The sequence below is a fragment of the Haematobia irritans genome, chromosome 3 (genome assembly GCF_050003625.1).
Source record: "Haematobia irritans isolate KBUSLIRL chromosome 3, ASM5000362v1, whole genome shotgun sequence".
NCBI classification, from domain to species: Eukaryota; Metazoa; Arthropoda; class Insecta; order Diptera; family Muscidae; genus Haematobia; species Haematobia irritans.
This window is the reverse complement of record NC_134399.1, coordinates 211,075,795-211,095,950: the sequence shown is the minus strand read 5'-3', so window position 1 is coordinate 211,095,950 and position 20,156 is coordinate 211,075,795. Positions and strand designations below refer to the sequence as shown.

Below are 20,156 nucleotides of genomic sequence, written 5' to 3'. Positions count from 1 at the left end.
GGCAAAATCTCGAAATCAAATTAATATGAATGTCATATAAATGTTACTGAATCCATCAAATGGGAGAATACACAAACGAGAATAACATTTCAATGTTGGCAATAGCCCAAGCACCAACGATTCAATGTCACTGTAATGGGTGAATGATATTGGTTGTATTAGGTAGTACTGGTTGCCTCTTTTTATTACAGCCTAAAAGCATGCCAAGACAACCGACTGCAAACAATAAGCCCTGTTATATGTTACTGGCAGTCTAATCAATTTTTCTCAATAACTACGTTGTTGCTATTCCAAACAAATCGAAAACGTTTTTGAAGGACATTTCTCCACATTCTATAATAAATAAAATGCCATATATCTTTGTAGAATTTTGTTTTGCGAGCTCCTACTACTGCACATCTTTTGGCATTTGGATTTTTGCAACCACAAACAACAAGGCAAAATCTCAGCATCATCGATTCCAAAAAGTAAATACACAAAACAAACCCTCAAATGGCGAGGAGATGGACCAACATTGCAAATGGTACTAAAACAAATAATGGGCGCCTATGCTACCTACTCTCATCATTGTCATGGGATTAAACACAACCTCCTAAAAATATGTTGGCATTTTGAAAAACGAAAAAAAAAACATTTTTAACATTGAAATGGGATTTCTGTTTTTTGTTATTTTAGTTAAGGCGGGAAAATCAATCAATCAGGTGGGAAAAATCAATAGAAAAATAGCCTGAAGTGTAATGAAAGGCCCTTGCAAGGCCTTTGGAAATTCCAACAAGAGATATGCGGGCGAGTAATGTGTGCCAACAAATGAAACAACCCTTAATCAGAGAATCCAAATAGCTTACCTTCTACTGAGGCAAGAGAAAACATGCAAAATTAATACGAATTGTAAGCAATAGATAAACTTTTTTCATTGAATTTAGATTGTATTGTATTCAAAGCAAATTTTTATTTGAATAATTTTTAAATTATAAATAATCTAATTAGTTTATGCTCCTAAAAATAGGCTTTAAATACATTTGAATTTTGCCAGCAGCCTGCTCCTAATCACATTTCCTAACTAGCCAACATTATTTCATTTCATGCGTAATTTTTCAATGATTTCCTTATTCTTGTCACTCACCTTATCCGAGGGTATAGTACGTGATTTTTGCGTAATCACGGCCGGAGTAACTATGTTGGCACTGGCAACACCAACACCGCTACCACCTATCCCCGATCCATTGCCTTGACCCATTGTATTCACACCTGCTACTGCCGCTGCGGCGGCCGATACGGAATTCGAACTGGCCGAAGAGCAGCAAGATGACGATGACGAAGAGCAGACCGAAACATCTGTGGTATGACGTTTGATACTGCATGGTGTACAAGAAGAGCTATTTTGGGAATTCAAGGAGGCAGCGGCAGTGCAAGGAGCTGACATTGACGTAGATGGCCTTGCAAATTGCATATGATGATGATGATGTGATTGCTGTTGTGGTTGCTGGTGATGATGATGATGTTGCGAGTGCGAGTGTGAATGTTGCTGATGATGATGATGATTATGATGTTGCGAATATGAGGCTGCCGAAGACGATGAGGACGAAGAATTTTGTTGTTGTGGCTTTTGGATCATATTACCTCCACTTCCACCTGTGGTGGCTTGAGCTGTGGACGAAGAGGTGGAGGAGTATTGATGTACAGCCACAGCGGCCGCGGTTGAAGCCGAAACAGATGGCGATGAAGAGGTCGAGGAAGATGGTGTTAGCAATGAGTGTGTAGATTGATTTTTATTATGATAACGTTCTTGTTGTTGTTGCTGATGTTGATTATTGTTGTTGTTGTAATTAGGACTGTTGCTGGCGGCATTAGACATCACTATTGAGTGCTGATGATATTGTTGATGCTGATTAAAGGACGAACCATTCGATGAAGACCCTGTGGACGAGGAGGTAGAATGGGAACGTTTATTATGATGGCCACCACCTCCACCACTGCCTCCCCCAGTATTGTTGCCAGCAGTTGTTGTAGTTGTTTGGGTATAAGGATTATTGTGAGGACCAGCGCCAGCGCTGACTACAATCGCAGTGGTAGTATGCTGATGGGGATTGTGATGATGATGTTGTCGTTGTTGATGATGTTGCAGAGGTTGGTGTTGCAAAGGACCCGTTGGTGAAGTCGGAGTTTCGATGGACGAAGTTGTAGACATTGCGCGATTTTGGAAGTTAGTTTTGTTTTCTTGGTTAATTTTTAGAGTATTTGCACTAATGCCGCCTTTTTCCTAATGATTATTTGAGCACTTCTAGGAATTCATGTATATAGGAAATCTGTAATAAAAGGAAAACAAACTCATTAAAAGTATCTACATTTTTAATACATCATTTTTTATAGCTATGATAAAATAGAAATTCTATTGTGGATTTAAAGATAATATTTTAAGCCTATGGTAATAATGAAATGGAAGAAAAACAACATATGGGCTCTTTTCCCACACCTGGTAACAATTTTAACTCTCGCACTTAAGTAAAATCCACATTAATCTCTTCACTCTCTCACTCTCATTCTCTCTCACCAATTTCTGTCATAATGACTCTCATATGTAAATAACTGTTGGTGACATAGATTTTCATCCACCTAAACTCTCATTCTCATAATCACAGAATGAAATCCACAATCATAACAACCTCTCTCACAAACACACTGTTGGTCTTTCTCTTTCTTCGCATCCGCCTCACCCTTATCGTAACAGTTCTTTACATTGCCTCTTGTTGTTAGCAGAATTTTCATTCACCCCATAGCCGCCCCCACACAAAATGTTTGCCATTCTGGTGACTGCCTTAATTCTCTTCACAAATAAAAACAAATTCCCCTTAGTGTTGTCATGTGCTATTCCTTCTATATATTATTCGACACATAATGTTTTATTTGTTGTTTTTGTTACACATTCTTTAAATCGTATGCAAATACTTTGTAAAAATCTATTAAAGTCCGTTACAAATTCAAAAAGCCCAAGACTTAGACAAACAGACAAATTGACTGACTTAGCTTATTCCAAAAGGCAAAGTAGACATTTTATTTTTCTTTTTTTTTTTAAGCGTAAAAGCAAATAAATGTCAATGCGTGTTTTTGTATTAGACAGAGGTGTGTCTCTGACTAGAGGATGATTGTTGATGGTGATTTCGAGCAGTGAGTACGAGTAGGTTTTTGCACATCGAATTTTCCTGAGTATGTGTATAATAGGGTTTTGACAAGGCTACGTGAGTAGTAATTTACAATAGTGAGCGTGGGAAATATCCTACTCACTCCCACATCTCTAGTGTGTTCACAGAACAATAACAACAATCTATTCGGTCTGCCCTTTGTTTACAGATGAATCTTGTTGACAGATTATTTGTTAGAAATAGCAAAAAAAAAAATCAGCGAAAACTTCACTACATCAGGTATAAGGATTTTTATAATTTAAATGTAGATTAGGAATATGGATCACCTTCGTATTGATCTACCACCCTATTTCATTACTTGAGTATTTAGATATAAATACATGGTCACCGAGCTCTCATTTTCATTTCTCGAGTATAAGGTATTGTTTTGAAATATTGATTCCAGGTCGAAAGCTGATATGATAGAAATTTTATATTTTTCAATTTTTAAAATTTTACTGATTTTTTATTTACTACCTACATATTTAAAAATTTTTAATTTCGTATCACCTTTCTCCAAACAAATTGATAATCGGTCACGAATGAATGTTGGAAGAGTTGTGCTAAGAGCTGCGGCTTTGAATTTAAACCTCATGCCGAAAAGTGATCACTTATTCAGTACAGCCGGATGTTTTTTATACTTTTTTTTTATCATAATATTGAATTTGAACACAGAAAATTCGTCAAATCATGAAAGAATCCTTTAACTCTTGAACAAACCTAATTTTTTTTCCGCTCAGATTTACTAGGTATTCTCTTACTATATACCGATTTACTATGTTCCTTGATTTCGGAGGTGTACCAAAGATACGTTACGACTTTCTCATTGCCAAAACTTTATGCAGGATATAATACATCTTCTGAAAATATTTTGGCTACCATCACACGTTACCAATTTGTCATCGAAAATGCTTCAATTAAGGAAATGATAATCATTGAAATCAATCAAAAAATTAAATTTCGTTGAATAAATTTGCTTAATTCATTTGTTTGATTAAAGATTGAATTAAGTTGAACTATTTTTTTAATGGAATACTTTTTTAAATATATTTAATATTTCATTTAATAAAATGTTGGTGATATTTTTTTGTCACATCACCGTCCAAAAATACTCCAAAAATCGAATAAGCCAGCTAAGCGGTTAGGCGGACTACCCTAGAATATTATAGGAGACTGCCGAACGAACTCCAATTCGATGCCAATCACATTGCTACCGTACACTCATTCCAAAATAAATTTTTATTTTTTAATTGGTTACAGGGTTGTAACATCTGTCGCCAGTACATATGCAAAACTATAAAAAATATTTTTTCAATTAAAAATTTAATTGAATTTGAAAATTTTTCAATAAAACTTTAAATACTTCTGCTATTCTGCTATTGTTAATTATTATTGTTAATATTAGAATAAATTATTAGTCCGTTGTATACTCAGGTTTAAGAATACTATGTAATATATTTATTGGCCGCGAAGGCTTTTGTATTACATGTCTAATAAATGAAATGAAATGAAATGAATACCTCAATTATTTTTGTTAATCAAAACAAAATTTTATTCGCAAAAATTACTTGACTCAAATAAAAATTTTGAATTAGATCAATTATATTAAATTAAAAATTAATTGGATCAATTAATTTCGTGTTTGAAACCAAAACGTTCTTAATTTTTAAATTTTCACATAATATGTATTTTCTTATGACCTTTTTACAATTTTAGGATTTTTATATGTCTTGAAAAAGCTGATGCTGTGATTTTTCATAACTTTTTATTCTTGAATATTTGTTCTTCAGCGATATAATATCTAAAAATGTCATGATTTAAACATTTAACAAAATTAATTTTCACACAAATTGACAACAAATCACATTCGTTAAAATTTACATACACATACCAGTAATGAAAAACCACAACCTCAAGCCAAACAAAAATCCCAAAATTTTCATATAATTTATTAATTTCTATAAATAATCTTAAAATCATAGTGAATCTACACATTTAGTGTAACACGATCTATTATTCAAAATATTTCAAAAGTATTTCCTTCTAGGTGCCATTCGGGTTTTAAGGGTTTTAAGACTTTGTCCCAGAGTGGTTATATGAGGACCTGCCCAGCAAAAAAAGCGTCGCAAAAAAGTAACGAAAATGTTCCTTTTGGATCCGGAAGTGGTGCAAAATGGGCGCAGAACGATGAATTTAACATGGGCTAGTCATAGGATGGATGTCCTATGTTCAACGATTGATTATTTAAAAAAACAATATTCCGATTTTTAAATGACGATAATAGCTCCAAACTTTGAAAAAAAAATTTTTGAAAATATTGAAATGAAAATATTGAAATATTGAAATGACAATAAATCATCCAAATTGGGCTTTTCAAGAAATTTTTGAAAATGTTGATATAAATTTGAAAAGTTTTCGGAAATAAAACGTGGGACTCCACTTTGGCTTTTCGAATCAAAATTCGTACAAAGAATCATGGTCCTTCAACCCTCCACAGTAAATGTGTAACGAATTTTTAGTCAGGTAAACCTTAAAATAAATAAAATAATAAGCTCGCTTGAGAATGATGCATTGGAAGGAATGCAAAAGTAACCCCAAATATCTTAAATATCTCACATTGTTTTAATACCACAATTGGCAATGATTCACTCAGAATGTGTATTACAAACATGTACTAAAAAACAAGTATATACAGCAGTAAGTTCGGCGGGGCCGAATCTTAAATACCCACCACCATGAATCAAATATAATAGTTTCCTTTGAAAACTCTTCGTCGTAGCGGATTAGGTTAGGTTAGGTGGCAGCCCGATGTATCAGGCTCACTTAGACTATTCAGTCCATTGTGATACCACATTGGTGAACTTCTCTCTTATCACTGAGTGCTGCCCGATTCCATGTTAAGCTCAATGACAAGGGACCTCCTCTTTATAGCCGAGTCCGAACGGCGTTCCACATTGCAGTGAAACCACTTAGAGAAGTTTTGAGACCCTCAGAAATGTCAGCAGCATTACTGAGGTGGGATAATCCACCGCTGAAAAACTTTTTGGTGTTCGGTGGAAGCAGGAATCGAACCCACGACATTGTGTATGCAAGGCGGGCATGCTAACCATTGCACCACGGTGGCTCGTAGCGGATTACATGATAATATATAGAATTTCAAAGGGTTTTATGGCAAATATTCTCCCAAGCAAATCAGTTCAACTAGTACGCTTCCCGAAGATAAATTTAATAAATTTAATTCTACCTATGAAGACTAGATCAGATTATAGATTTATAAGAACCAATATTGTTTGAGTTTTAGAAAAATCATAAACATATCGTGTAAATGATGAAATAACGCTGGATTTTAGAAGTCCTAGAAATAAATTCGGGAGGTAGGTCTATATGGGGGCTATACCAAAACATGCACCATTTTCGACACACCTCTTAATGGTCCTCAAATACCTCTAGAATTCAAATTTCAGACAAATTGGGTAAAAACTACCAATTCTAGAAGCCCAAGAAGTGAAATCGGGAGATCAGTCTATACAGGGGCTACACCAAAACATGGAGCGAGACGGACCATTTTCGGACCATTAAGTTAACGTTTTCCAGGTCAGCCAGTAATCTAAAGCTATACACTCCTAAAATTCGCTTACGCCTTACACAAAAAGCAGGAAACTCACACAAGAGGTGTTTAATTGATACCTTTTCCTCCACATCATGACAGTTTATACAATTGTCATTATACTTCGCACCTATAGTAGAAGCCCAAGAAATAAAATCAGGAGATCGGTCTATATGGGGGCTATACCAAAACATGAACCAATGCGGCCCCTTTTCGACACACTTCTTAATGATCCTAAAATACCTCTAGATTTTCAGTTTCAAGCAAATCGGATGGATAATACAATTTCTAGACGCCAACGACGCAAAATCGGGAGATCGGTCTATATGGGGGCTATACCAAAACATGGACCAAAACATGGAAATAAAATCGGAAGATCGGATTCATGTTTTGAGTATACCAAAACATGAACCGATACGGATCATTTTCGACACACCTCTGAATGGTCCTAAAATACATCTAGATTTTCAGTTTCAAGCAAATCGGAAAGATGATACAGTTTCTACAAACCATTATACCATTATAAATACCTCTAGATTTCAAATTTCAGAAAAATTGCATAAATACTACGGTTTCTATAAGCCCAAGAACCCAAATCGGGAACCATTTTCGACACACCTCTTTATGATCCTAAAATACCTCTAGATTTTCAATTTCAGGCAAGTCGTATAGAAAATACAGTTTCTAGACACCCAAGAAGGAAACTCGGGAGATCGGTCTATATAGGGGCTATACCAAAACATGGACCGATACAGACCATTTTCGACACACCTCTTTATGGTCTCAAATACCTTTAGATTTCCAATTTCAGGCAAATTGCATAAAAACTACGGTTTTTATAAGCCGAAGAACCCAAATCGGGAAGTCGGTTTATATGGGGACTATATCAAAACTTGGACCGATATAGTCCATCTTCGAACTTGATTTGCCTGCAAACAAAAAACGAATTTGTGCCAAATTTCAGGACTATAGTGACATTATTGAAGGCTGTAGCGTGATTACAATAGACAGGCAGGCGGACAGACGGGCATGCTTATATCGTCTTAGAATTTCTCCCTGGTCAGGAATATATATGCTTTATATAGTCGGAAAACGTCAAAAAATCTCCCGTTAAAAAAAAAACACTGGTCTTTTTCGTCAGTGTTATACGTAAATATTAAAGACCGCTATATATGGATACATTTTTTTATTAATAAATATAAAAAAAAAAATATTTTACAAAAATCTATTTTGTATATAAAAATTAATTTTTATGTTATTTATTGAAATTTATAGCTATGTTTATTTATTTTTTTATCTATAATTATTGTTTTTAACCAAAAAATATTTTTTAAGGGTTTTTTGCTTTTATATTGAAATACGTAGTTGTGCATATTATTTCACTGTTTTCAATATGATTTTTTTGACTATTTATAAAATGTATGTTCCGATTATCTCGAATGTTTCGGAAAAAAGCGATGATTTTTCTTGAAATTTTATTGTCAGCCCTGGACCTGTCCAAGTAATCTCCTACAATATGAATTTATCCTATCAAAGAGAAATCCATGTTAAAGTGGCCGGTCCCCATACGTTTTTACCAGGACTAGTCCTGTTCAGTCCTGGGCTCTATCCATTTCCCGTAGGGATGTCAAACAGCGGACTACTTAATCCAAGTAATCTCCTACAATATGAATTTATCCTATCAAAGAGAATTCCATGTTAAAGTGGCCGGTCCCCATACGTTTTTACCAGGACTAGTCCTATTCAGTCCTGGGCTCTATCCAATTCCCGTAGGGATGTCAAACAGCAGACTACTTAAAATTTTTTATCGTTGTTCCAGGATATTAAATAATATTGAAGTGCAGCATCCCAATGTGTTTGTTTTGTATTTTTTTTTTTTTTTTTAGTTTTTAGTATTGCCTTGAACACAGAATTTTATGTCGATTTTTCCACTAACTAGTCCATTAAATAATAATTGACGCTCACATTAGTTCTATAAATATTTTGAAAATAGTTTTCTTTCTCGTTATCACATTGAAGGTCAAGGTCGAATTCAGCATAAAAAAAACATCAAAAAGCATTTTCACTAACGTTTTGATTAACACTCTATCTGGCATGAATCTTTTCAATACAGCGCAAGGGGTTACGTATGTGAACTTGATACAAATAGCTTTCGATTGTTTACTCAGAATAGTTTGATTTTTCTAATAGTCATTTTACTGCCAATGTTTGCAAAATTCATTATGGGTGGGGATAAGCTAATCGATGTAAATACGAAAGGTGTTTTTTTTTTTTATTTTATGATTCTTGATTACATAGACGTTTTGCAAAATGAGAATATGGATTTTTGTTGTTGTTTTCTACAGAGTTGCTGGTGAAAGGTATTAGACAAGCCACACATACACTCACACATGTAGAAATTTTGCAAGGAATTGGAGACAGGGTGTTAATTTATCCCTACAGAGATATTTACTTGGGATGTTCTGCCAACGCTCTTGCTGTTATCTATCAATTCGTGTTGTTGTATTATCACTGAGAGAATTGCAATATGTAAACAAAAAGTGAAGAATCAAATTTCTTCTTGTAAAACAATTATCCAACAAAAACTGAAATATTTGGTGATATATTTGTCTCTTGATTGGGAGAGTGAGAGAGATGTAACTGGTAATCAAAGACCATAGAGAAATTTCCTATGAGATAATTTTAGTTTATTTTCATTATTTCTGTTTGGACCACAAATAAAATCGTTTTTTTTTTTCTATAATTTTTGGCAATCCACAACAAAACACTTTAAAGTATTAGATAAACAGATAAAAAAATAATTTTAAACAAACGTACACATTAAATTAAAACACTATCAACAGAGAATATTGCTTGCAAGGGATTTTTGTTTCGTCTCTTTTTGAATGCCGAAGAAAACCTTGGCCAGATTTATGTTCGATTCGGCAACGAATAGGATGAATGTGATGAGATAGATATTCCTTCGATAGTACAAATAAATGATTTTCTTTATTTTCCAACTGGTGATGACAAATTAATGGATGGCTGGCTCCAATGGATAACGCAAGACAACAAATTTTTTTTAACTTTTCTTTTAGAATTTTCGTTATTTTTATTCACACAAGCACATACATATTTCTTTTCTTCTATGCAATCTCAAGTATTTTTCATTTCTCCAAAGATTTTTTTGTTTGATTATACCGAATTTCTAACATAAATATTTTTCTGTTTTCTTTGGCTTTACAAAATTTATAATTTCTTTTAATACATATTTCGCTCTTTTTTGGCTTTTTCTTTATATTTCTCTTGACTGTTTTATTTAGTATTTTTTTTTTACATGGCCATATCCACACTCTTCTTCATTCGCACAACTAGCCGATGATGATGGGGGGCTATGTTTTTGTTGTTGCTTTTTCTATTTCTCACTTGTTTTGTTGGGGAGTTTTTAGACGAAATACACGGACAACAACGACGTTAGCAGCGATAACGGAGGAACCCAATGAACAAACACGACAACGGCGGCGGCAGCAGCGAACAACGACGTCAATCAGAGTAAAACCAGTTTACCTGCATTTGTTTTTATTATTTTTTCTGATTAGATCGATTTTCTTTACTTTTTCCAAAAACAAAAAAAAAACAAAACGAAAATTTGTTATGTTATTTCTTCCTCTTTGTATATTACTTTTGGATAATTGTATCACACCACTGCTTTTCTTCACTTAAAATATTGGAATTTTTCTTTCGCCCGACAGAATGGGAAATACACAATATATTTACTTGGAAGGTGTGTTTTTATTTTCATGAGATGATTTTTCACGAATGGAAGAAACACACAAATCGCAACTATATTCTCCTGGTTACAACAACTCCACAGCACTTATGGTTTAACCTTTTCTATAAATATTTTCAGAGAAAATTTTCTGATCAGAGATTTCAAATATGTTTTCGACACCAAAAAACTAGGTATTTTTCTTTTCTTCCAAACACAAGGAAAGTGGCAGATAAACACCGTCCGTCAAAAGTCTCGCGACGACCGTTCGTTCTCGCGTTCTCTTTTCGATTGTTGAAAAACAAGAGTTTCATCGATAAACAGAAGAAGAAGAAGCATCAACAATGTGGGACAGCAAAAATTTTCTTTGGGTAGGCAACTAAATTGTGACAATGGGTGTTGCCAACCTATCCTTAACATTGAATGTAGAGATGTCTATAACAAGATGTCGTATTTACATTGCAGGCGATACTCAATAGAGGTCGTCGTTGAGTATTGGTCCAATCGTACACTCATTGGAAAAGTTCATTTCTGATCTTGCACTAGGGCTGTCACCCGGGATTTTCGGTACGGGATTTATCCCGAATCCCGGGATTTTTTATTTTGAATCCCAGGGTTTTTCGGGATCCCGAAAAATAAATTCCAATTTATTAAATTTTTGGCGTTTTAGCATTATTTATTAATAAATTGGATCTTCATTCAGTTCAAACGGCCCTTAGATTTCATACCAGACAAATTGAGTAAATAAACATTAATGGTACACCGTGAGTAAGAATTGATTATACATTAGATATACTATAAAAAGTAAAATTTCATAAAAAATCGAAGTGAACGATAAGGTCCTCCTTTTGAACAATTAGTTCAAGTGAAATGGTACATGCAACATAAAACAGGGCATCAAAAAAGGATTAAAACAAGTTTACTAAGATATACCTAACCTCATGGTACAATAATTCCCAGGTAGTTGCAGTATTACAAAAAATAAAACAAAAACAACAGAATTCAAGTACATCAAAATGTCAGTTTAGTTTATAATTTTAATGTTAGTAAACAAAAGATATTAAATATTTTCAATTTGTTTTGTTTACATTTTAATGTTAGTTACCAATAGTAACCTAAGTAACCAATAGTTACCTATGTTACCAGTAGTAACCAGACATGTTTTTGGCAATAAAAACCATGTAAAATGTAACCAATAGAATCTACGTAACCTATGTAACCAATAGTTATATACAGTATGTCAAGAAAGTCTTTTGACATTGCCAAATATTTCAAATTCTAGAAATAATTGAAATATTAAATATTTTATTAAATTTTTAATTCTGTGTACGTATGTATACTTTGCAAAATACATAATAAAATATTTTTTTAAAATTTCATTATATTTAATTTTGGAACAAAACATAATTTTTATCCCATTGTCAAAACACTTTCTTGACAAACTGTATGTAACCAATAGTAACCATACATATTTTTGACAATAATAACCTGTGGAATGTAAATTGTAACCAATAGTAATAAGACATGTTTTTGACAGTTGGTTGTACTCAGCTGTGAACAGCTGACTGTGATGTAGTACCTTTAGTAGTTTTATGATGCTCAGTAAGATTCAGTGAAAATGTTGCATATAAGTTAAGTGACGGCACTTTTGCGATGAGTTTTAGATATCGTATACGACTGTTTTCGAACTGTTTTTATCCTTGATCGAGGCAGTACGTTTGGAATAATACCCTGCCAACATTTTTTGAATTTGGGGGCGCTTCTGAGAATCCCCACTACGTCGAAAACAATCATATACGACATCAAAAACTCGTCGGAAAAGCGCCATCACTATTGAGAAGTTGTACCACGCCAAGTTACTACGAAAAAGTTTCTCATCAGTGCAATTATTAGGTGCCTATTTAGATCAATTTCGAAGGACGCCAATAAGAACCCCTGCAAACTATCAGAAAAAGTGCATTTTAAGGTAATTGTAGAAGAATCATTGTGGTCAAGTAAAACACGATTGTGTAGATGTTTATTGATTTAATTAAACATTTATAATTTCTTATAAATATAATATTTTTCGGTTCATCTCATCACATTTAACATAAATTTTTACATTAATAAAAGAGTGATGGCAAAATACTTTCATGTACATTTTGTACTTTTTGATATGCTTCCCCCATCACAGTTCGCGATGGTTGTGGTGACATTTACGAGTCTGTGGTAGCGATGAGGATGAAATGGAACTTTGAAATGCTGGCAGGGTATATGTCACTTTATTCCATATTGAATTTCTACAATTTTTTACAATTCTAACCATGATAACAAAATGCTTTTAGAACAGTTCTAAGAGAAACCAACCCTGTTATCTCCTTATCGTAATCAGTGATGTCAACTCCCGGAGGGAACCAAAACTGTATTGTAACGTTTATATATTGAGGCGTGTTTAATAACCCGTTAGTTCTTTTCAAATAACGACAATCTACAATTTATTTGCTTAACTGATAGGTTTCACTTATTTGCTCTACGATGTGTACTGTATTACTTTTAGCTTACGACTGACTTTAGAGCTCCCTCCGCCAGGGGCTTATATACCATGATTTGACGATTTCGAAAATTCTGGATAGTCTGGCCAACAACCATCTAGAACTATCTAGATACAATTTATCTAACGGCAAATATTCAACTGGTTATCTTGATTGCCTACAGCCATTTGGAATGTTCTACTAGTGTCCGGCAGATATCGCACATGAATATCTGATTATGTTCATAGTCTTGCCTACAATTATCTAGAATAATCACTTTGTCGTTTCTGCCTATATCGTAATTTATCTGACAGAGGGTTGTGCTCATATTACTACAACAATAACAAAACAAAAGGGGTTACTACAATTATTGTGGAACTAAGAACACAAAAGATGTTTAGGAAAGTACTAGAAAATAAAGAAGTGAATGTGATGACGTAATTTGACCGTTACAATTTGAAATTTTAAATGAACGGAAACTAATTTGAATAAACTTAAATCTAGAAATATCAAATTCGTAACAGTATTATAAATTCTAACATACCACCTCCCACCACAAAAACTATTAAGCCAACTAAAATTCAATGCTCTACTAAAAAAAAAAAACTAAAAAAACTTCCTAAGATGTATTATAGACGATTTCGTGTATTGATTTGACGCATTTGTAATTTTATGCAATTATGAACCTCTATTCAAGTGTACACCTTGATCACTTTGAATGCTTTCATCCAATTCATTTTGGTCAGTAATGTCTTTCAAATTTCAAAATATTCTGTTTAGAGGAGGAAAACATTTTTTCGACATTAAATTTGGAAATATTATTATTTAGTTCAGTTATGATGCTTTTGTTAACTTAATACAAACGTTTTTAATTACATCTTTATCAAGTTCAGAAATTCGGCACTCGTCGCTAGACATTTCCCGGCAAAAATTCCTATTACCAGGTATGAGTATAAGTATGCCTGCGCCAAATTGGTTCTAAACAATACCCTAAATACCAATATTGATTAAAAAGGGAATCTATACCACGTTAATAACAATCAAATTCTGCATTTGGCAATGTAGTTGAGTTTAAGCTTTTGAAAGTCTAATCCGAATTTTTGTATGAAAAGATAACGTCAATTAACATAAATTTAAAACTGTTCAAATTGAAAAAAGCATCAAAAGCACTAAATGATAATGCAAGAAAGCAGCAAGTTGGTGCTTTTTTTAATGAATTCCTACTAACCATTTCTCTGGGTGTAATAGGTTAGGTTATGTGGCAGCCCGATGTATCAGGCTCACTTAGACTATTCAGTCCATTGTGATACCACAGTGGTGAACTTCTCTCTTATCACTGAGTGCTGCCCGATTCCATGTTAAGCTCAATGACAAGGGACCTCCTTTTTATAGCCGAGTCCGAACGGCGTTCCACATTCCAGTGAAACCACTTAGAGAAGCTTTGAAACCCTCGGAAATGTCACCGGAATTACTGAGGTGGGATAATCCACCGCTGAAAAACTTTTTGGTGTTCGGTCGAAGCAGGAATCGAACCCACGACCTTGTGTATGCAAGGCGGGCATGCTAACCATTGCACCACGGTGGCTCCTGGGTGTAATATAGGACGAGACTAATGCCCTGTTCCTGTATATCGAATGAAACCCCATTCGAAAGAAAGGCAGTCACTCGAATTCGAATGAACTTGGGTTTTTGTATTTTTGAAAGTTCGTTTCGTTTGTATGAGAATACATTGATTATCAAAAATGAGTATTTTCAAATTTTTGGCCTGAGAATTCATTCAAATGTTAACAATGTTTTTACTTTTTTCTTGACACATATTGTATATGTTCGTTTATTGCTCGACAACAAAATATGAAGTGACTTGCCTTTCGAAATAGGAGAACAAAACTCAATTTTCTTTCGTTCGGAATACGAAAGAAAGCTTTCGTTCGATATACAGAAACAGGCCATAATATAAACTAATGGATTTAAATATATCACGATTTTTAATAACACATAAATTTTATAATAGGGCTGTTTTCTTTTAGCACTGGATACCCTAAGCCGTGAAGGACTAAAAGAAAACAGAGTACTCGCTTATCCAGAACATCTCCAAAAATATGCAACACTGTCATCAGCTGTTTAAAAACAATCACAGAAAAGAAGTTAAATCTTGAATTTTTAATATATGAAATGCTCCAATTTGTAATAAATATTTACTGCTGCGATTATTTATGACACTGTACCACTTTGAATTACATGTTTTTTGATACATTAGTCACAATAAGTTGCTATTGTGAATCACTTTATCAAAATACAATCCGGCAACATCGGCGCGACTTGCACTGATGAGTTGTTCTGGATAGAACACCAGTGCAACGATGTTCTGGATAGCCCATACAAATGTTGCATCCAGTGCTAAAAGAAAACAGCCCTAATGATGTAGACGAAAGACTGGTGGCAAAATAATGACGGCGTTTCACTAGACTCCCCAGTTATGCATATTCTACATCTCAAGCACGGCATCTTTGCCTCAAGTTCGAATCGAAATTCGAAGTTTGCGAGTTCCGTTCTACATTGGATCTCGTAACTTTTTGGGTACAGTGTTGTATTTTGGGTTTATTGAAACTAATGTCAAAATATATACCTTTGTCTTGGCTTTATCTAATTCCAACACCAAGCAAAAAACTACTTAGTACAACTTTGGCGCCATCTGTTAATAACTACGTTGGTTATCAGTTTGCTATCGTGCATAAGATAGCGGCTTTGACATATTCACATTATTCACATAGCTTACTTTATGTCTGTATGCCTTAAAACTTACACTACGTTCGCACTAGACACGAAATCTCGCTATTTAGAACCAAAATCTCTTTACAAATCTCAAGTGTTCGGACTGGCAAAATAACGAGATTTCATAGATTTGAGGATTTAACAGCTGTTTGTAAATATATCAATCCAAACACAAACCCGAATGTGGACACGCACACACACATTCATATACAAGGAAAATTGATTGTAGTCCTAAGTTTTTTTAAGTAAATTTAATGTAATTCTTTATTTTGAGTATCCCTGTAACCGTATATGGCCATTTCGGCTTGGTTGTAAAATGAGTTAAATAAAATAAAAAAAAAGAAAAAATAAAAAATTGGGGCAGGGTTGCAAAAAGCGCATTTTTAGTACAAAAACCATAGTTGTACAAGACAGTAGAGGGGATTTTGAAAGAGATTTTGTTGTAAACAAAACACCCCTAGTGACAGCGCTTTTGAGAGGTCTCTAAAGGTTGAGTTACATACCATGCGTTAATGTGTCCGATGATTGAAGAGTTGAATATTCTCTTTAAAAGCAACAACTTGATTAGAGTGCTTCAAAGTGAAAATATCAACCCTTCCATCAACGGACGCATCAACGCATTGTGTATAACTCAACCTTAGCAACCATGCAAAAATTGGTCCATAACTGTCCATAATTATATAAAGAGTCCCCATATCAACCGATCCCCAGATTTGACCTCTCCCAATAAACACAGGATGAGCGTTTTTCAAATGCAACAACTTTTCAGTTTGAGGGTAAATATAATTTTCAACATAAATTCAACTTGACTTGAAATAGCTCATCTTCAATACACCTTCAAATTGCTTGCGAATTACTTCCAATTTGCCAAAATGTTGACGAAATCTTTGAAAAGGTGTTGAAGATAATATGAGAAAACTTTGACAAAACACTACCCTAAAATGCAAGGAAAAAACCATGTGGTTTTCAATACTTATTTGTGCAACGAAGTTCGTGGTCAATTGCAAGAAATAAAAAAATGGAAAATTTTAGACAAATAACCAAATGGTTTATTAAAATTAATTTTAGACAAATAACCAAATAGTTTATTAAAAGAGGTAAGTGAAAATAAAAAATGAAATAAAACTTTAATGAAGTCACTAATGGTGTTTTCTTTTCTGAAAAAAGTGCTTTGCCTTCATTTTGTCTGTACAGAATGCGCATTTTTAAAATGTTACCAGCAACCTAAAAAAATGCTATCATTTCAGCGGGCAGAAAAGAATTCAAAGAAGGAAACAGGGCAATCGCAGCACTCTCGTTTGTTGGCAGTGCTGAAAATGCCCGTAATTTGCCTCTATGCGTGGCGCTATTTTCACAACAGAATTCGAAGCCTTTTCGCACTTTTGCCTGTTTTTTTAGAAAAGAACCTAAAGAGTACATTTTCCGGGCAAAATGCAAAAAAAGTGTGCACTTTTTACAAGAAAAGAAAACGCCATAAATGTATATCTCTTTGCAGAAAACTAAAATTATGGATTCTACGTTCTTGAAAACATTAAAAAGCTGACCGATGAAAATATGGTGGACAATTAACTGGAATTGCTTCAAATAGTTTATAAAAATTGGTACGTCAAGGCATATTAATTAAAGGTAAAAGGTGGAATTACATACCATGCGGTCATGCGTGCGTACGTTATATGCTTTTGTCAAAAAAAGTTAAAATGTTATAACTACAATTGTTTGAGTTACACGACAAAAGTAACGTATGCATATGACGCATAAAGTTGACGAACTTTTAACTTTTCAATGCGTCGGGTGCGTTGACAACATTAAACAACATGTAAACAAATCAAGAAACGAAAAACAATTTAAAATATTGACGAGAAATTATTGATTGAATTTAAAATACATAAAGTTCTATACTTTAAAAAGTGTGTGGAATACAAAAACATAACAAAAAGCGCAGAGGCAAGGAATGTAATCAGCAAATTCATTGGTATTCCGACGCATACTGTGTAACTCAATAGAAGAGTCGTATTCGTCAACGCATTCGAATACAACGTACGCACGCATGATCGCATGTTATGTAATTCCACCTAAAGTCACGAGCAAGCGTGTGTACCCCCCCATGATATTAATAATGTCAAACTAAAATGGCAGATCACTCAAGTTTTGTTTGTATGTGTAGTGTTGTTGTGTATCTTTAATATGCCTTGTTGGTACGTCAATATGAAAAATTAAATCAACACTTTAGAGAAGTCACTAAATTTAAATCTCTTTGCAGAAAACTAAAATCTTTGGATGCTACATTCTTGCAAACATTAAGAAGCTGACCAATGAAAAAAGAGTGGCTTATCGACAAGAAAAAGTTTCCAGAAACATTACAAGTGCAACCAATTAAAATTGTTAAAAACAACAAATTGTTGAAATCAACAACTTCTGGATGAAAATGTGCATCACATCGTCAGTTTAATTCATATGCTATTATCAGTTTAAAATGGATATTTTGTGAATTCGTTCTGCTGGAAATCAATTCTAACACGTGGTCCAGTACGTTCCTAATTTGAAATTGCCCACATGTTAATAAATTTGAATGCTGTTTTATGACACCAAAAGGAAGGAAAACGAATTATCAATACAAAAGTGTTTACTAATAATGTTTAAGATATTTAAAGTTTTGTTGTTTGTTTTTTATTTTTTTTGTTCTTATTTGTTGATATGTTTCATAAGATTATTATTTATCAATTGGTATTGTAGTGTATTATGTAGTGTAGTGTATTATTATATATTTTATTTTGATGAAAATGAATAAATTATACAAAATTCATAGAATTTTGGCTTTGACTTTCAATTTGAAGTGGGGATATCATTCATACAAATTTAGGTTGAAAAGTATTTGCAACGATGTTAATTTTGAATTTGACTCGCATCGAAAATTGTTTGACAAATTATTGAGTAGCGATGCATTTCAATTTGAGGATAACACTTGAGATATTATTGCTAATGTGTTGAATTTCACTGTTGAGGGTAATGTCTGTTTTTTGTTGAGAACGCGATTTTCTCAACAATTTTTCAACTTGAATATTACCCTAATCCTTTGAAAAAATGTTTGAAAAATTGTTGAAATTTAGCATTTTTCAAACGTTTGTGTTTATTGGGCTGAAGCCTCTAGGAGGAGCAAATTTCATCCGATCTGGTTAAAATTTAGTACGTGGTTTTAGTATATAATCTTTAACAACAATGAAAAAATCATCCGATCCGGTTGCAATTCGATACATTATAGCCGCTAACAGTCATGTCAAACCTGATCCAAATTGGTCTATAGAAATAAAATTTGGACAAAATTTTCTATAGAAATAAAATTTGGACAACATTTTCTATCGAAATAAAATATTGACAACATTTTATATAGAAATAAAATGTTGACAAAATTTTCTATAGAAATAAAATGTTGACAAAATTTTCTATAGAAATAAAATTTTGATAAAATTTTCTATAGAAATAAAATCTTGACAAAATTTTCTATAGAAATAAAATGTTGACAAAATTTTTTATAGAAATAAAATTTTGACAATTTTTTTTTTTTTTTTTTTGAAGGAAAAAACATCCATTTTGGAACATTTTTGCGTTTATTTCATCGAAATGTATTGACAACATCACAAAATGTCACGAAATGATTACATATACATATGTAATCATTTCGCATGTAGGGAATTTCCCCTACTTCTGGCAAAACTGATATCAAGTGATTTGTTGGTGTGCCTAATGCGCTTTACAGACTATCAGTTATTCATCATTGCTTAAGCGGACCATAGACGGTCGAATAAACACTACGACAGAGGTTCGCCTATTTGTTGTGTGTTCGTTCAAGTTTTACCCTCACACTGCACGAACAATTATGATAACAACATGAAGAAATAAGAAGAAGCATAAACACAAACAATGAAGATGGACGAAAAGTTAGGTGTAAAGCCATTTTTTTAGTAGAAATGGAAGAAACAATAAAAATTCCAAGCTGAATTAGCGATCCCTCATTAATTTCATTGCAGAAATGCTTGTTTTAATTATGAAAATAAATTTGTTTTTGCTAATGTTTTGCGAACATCCCCTTACACGTGAAGATTTGTGCCTCCCAACCGGAAAAAATCAAAATTGTTTAGATTTTATGCCAACACGTCCCCGCAACACCCGAGCATGGCCTTATACTAGCGGATTTGTCGCCGCAACGTGTTGTGTCGTAGGGTTTATCCGACCGTATAAGGTGCCCTTTATTTAAAGCGGGGAATCCCATATGTTACATTTTCGATGAAAACCTCAACACAGCCATAGATGTACATTAATGCAATATTGAAAACCATTAAACA

At 33.5% G+C, this 20,156-nt stretch overlaps 1 protein-coding gene across 1 annotated transcript in view; it reads right to left on the bottom strand.

The window, feature by feature from the left end:
- Positions 1–10,829, bottom strand: part of UBL3 (ubiquitin like 3) — a 463,144-nt gene extending 452,315 nt beyond the window's left edge. The window contains exons 1-2 of the mRNA XM_075302631.1: positions 9,604–10,829; positions 1,124–2,306 (exon numbers count right to left, since the gene is read on the bottom strand). Coding sequence (XP_075158746.1) covers positions 1,124–2,188 — 1,065 coding nt within the window. The 5' untranslated portion in view covers positions 2,189–2,306; positions 9,604–10,829. The remainder of the gene's footprint in view (positions 1–1,123; positions 2,307–9,603) is intronic.
- Positions 10,830–20,156: the final 9,327 nt, after the last annotated feature.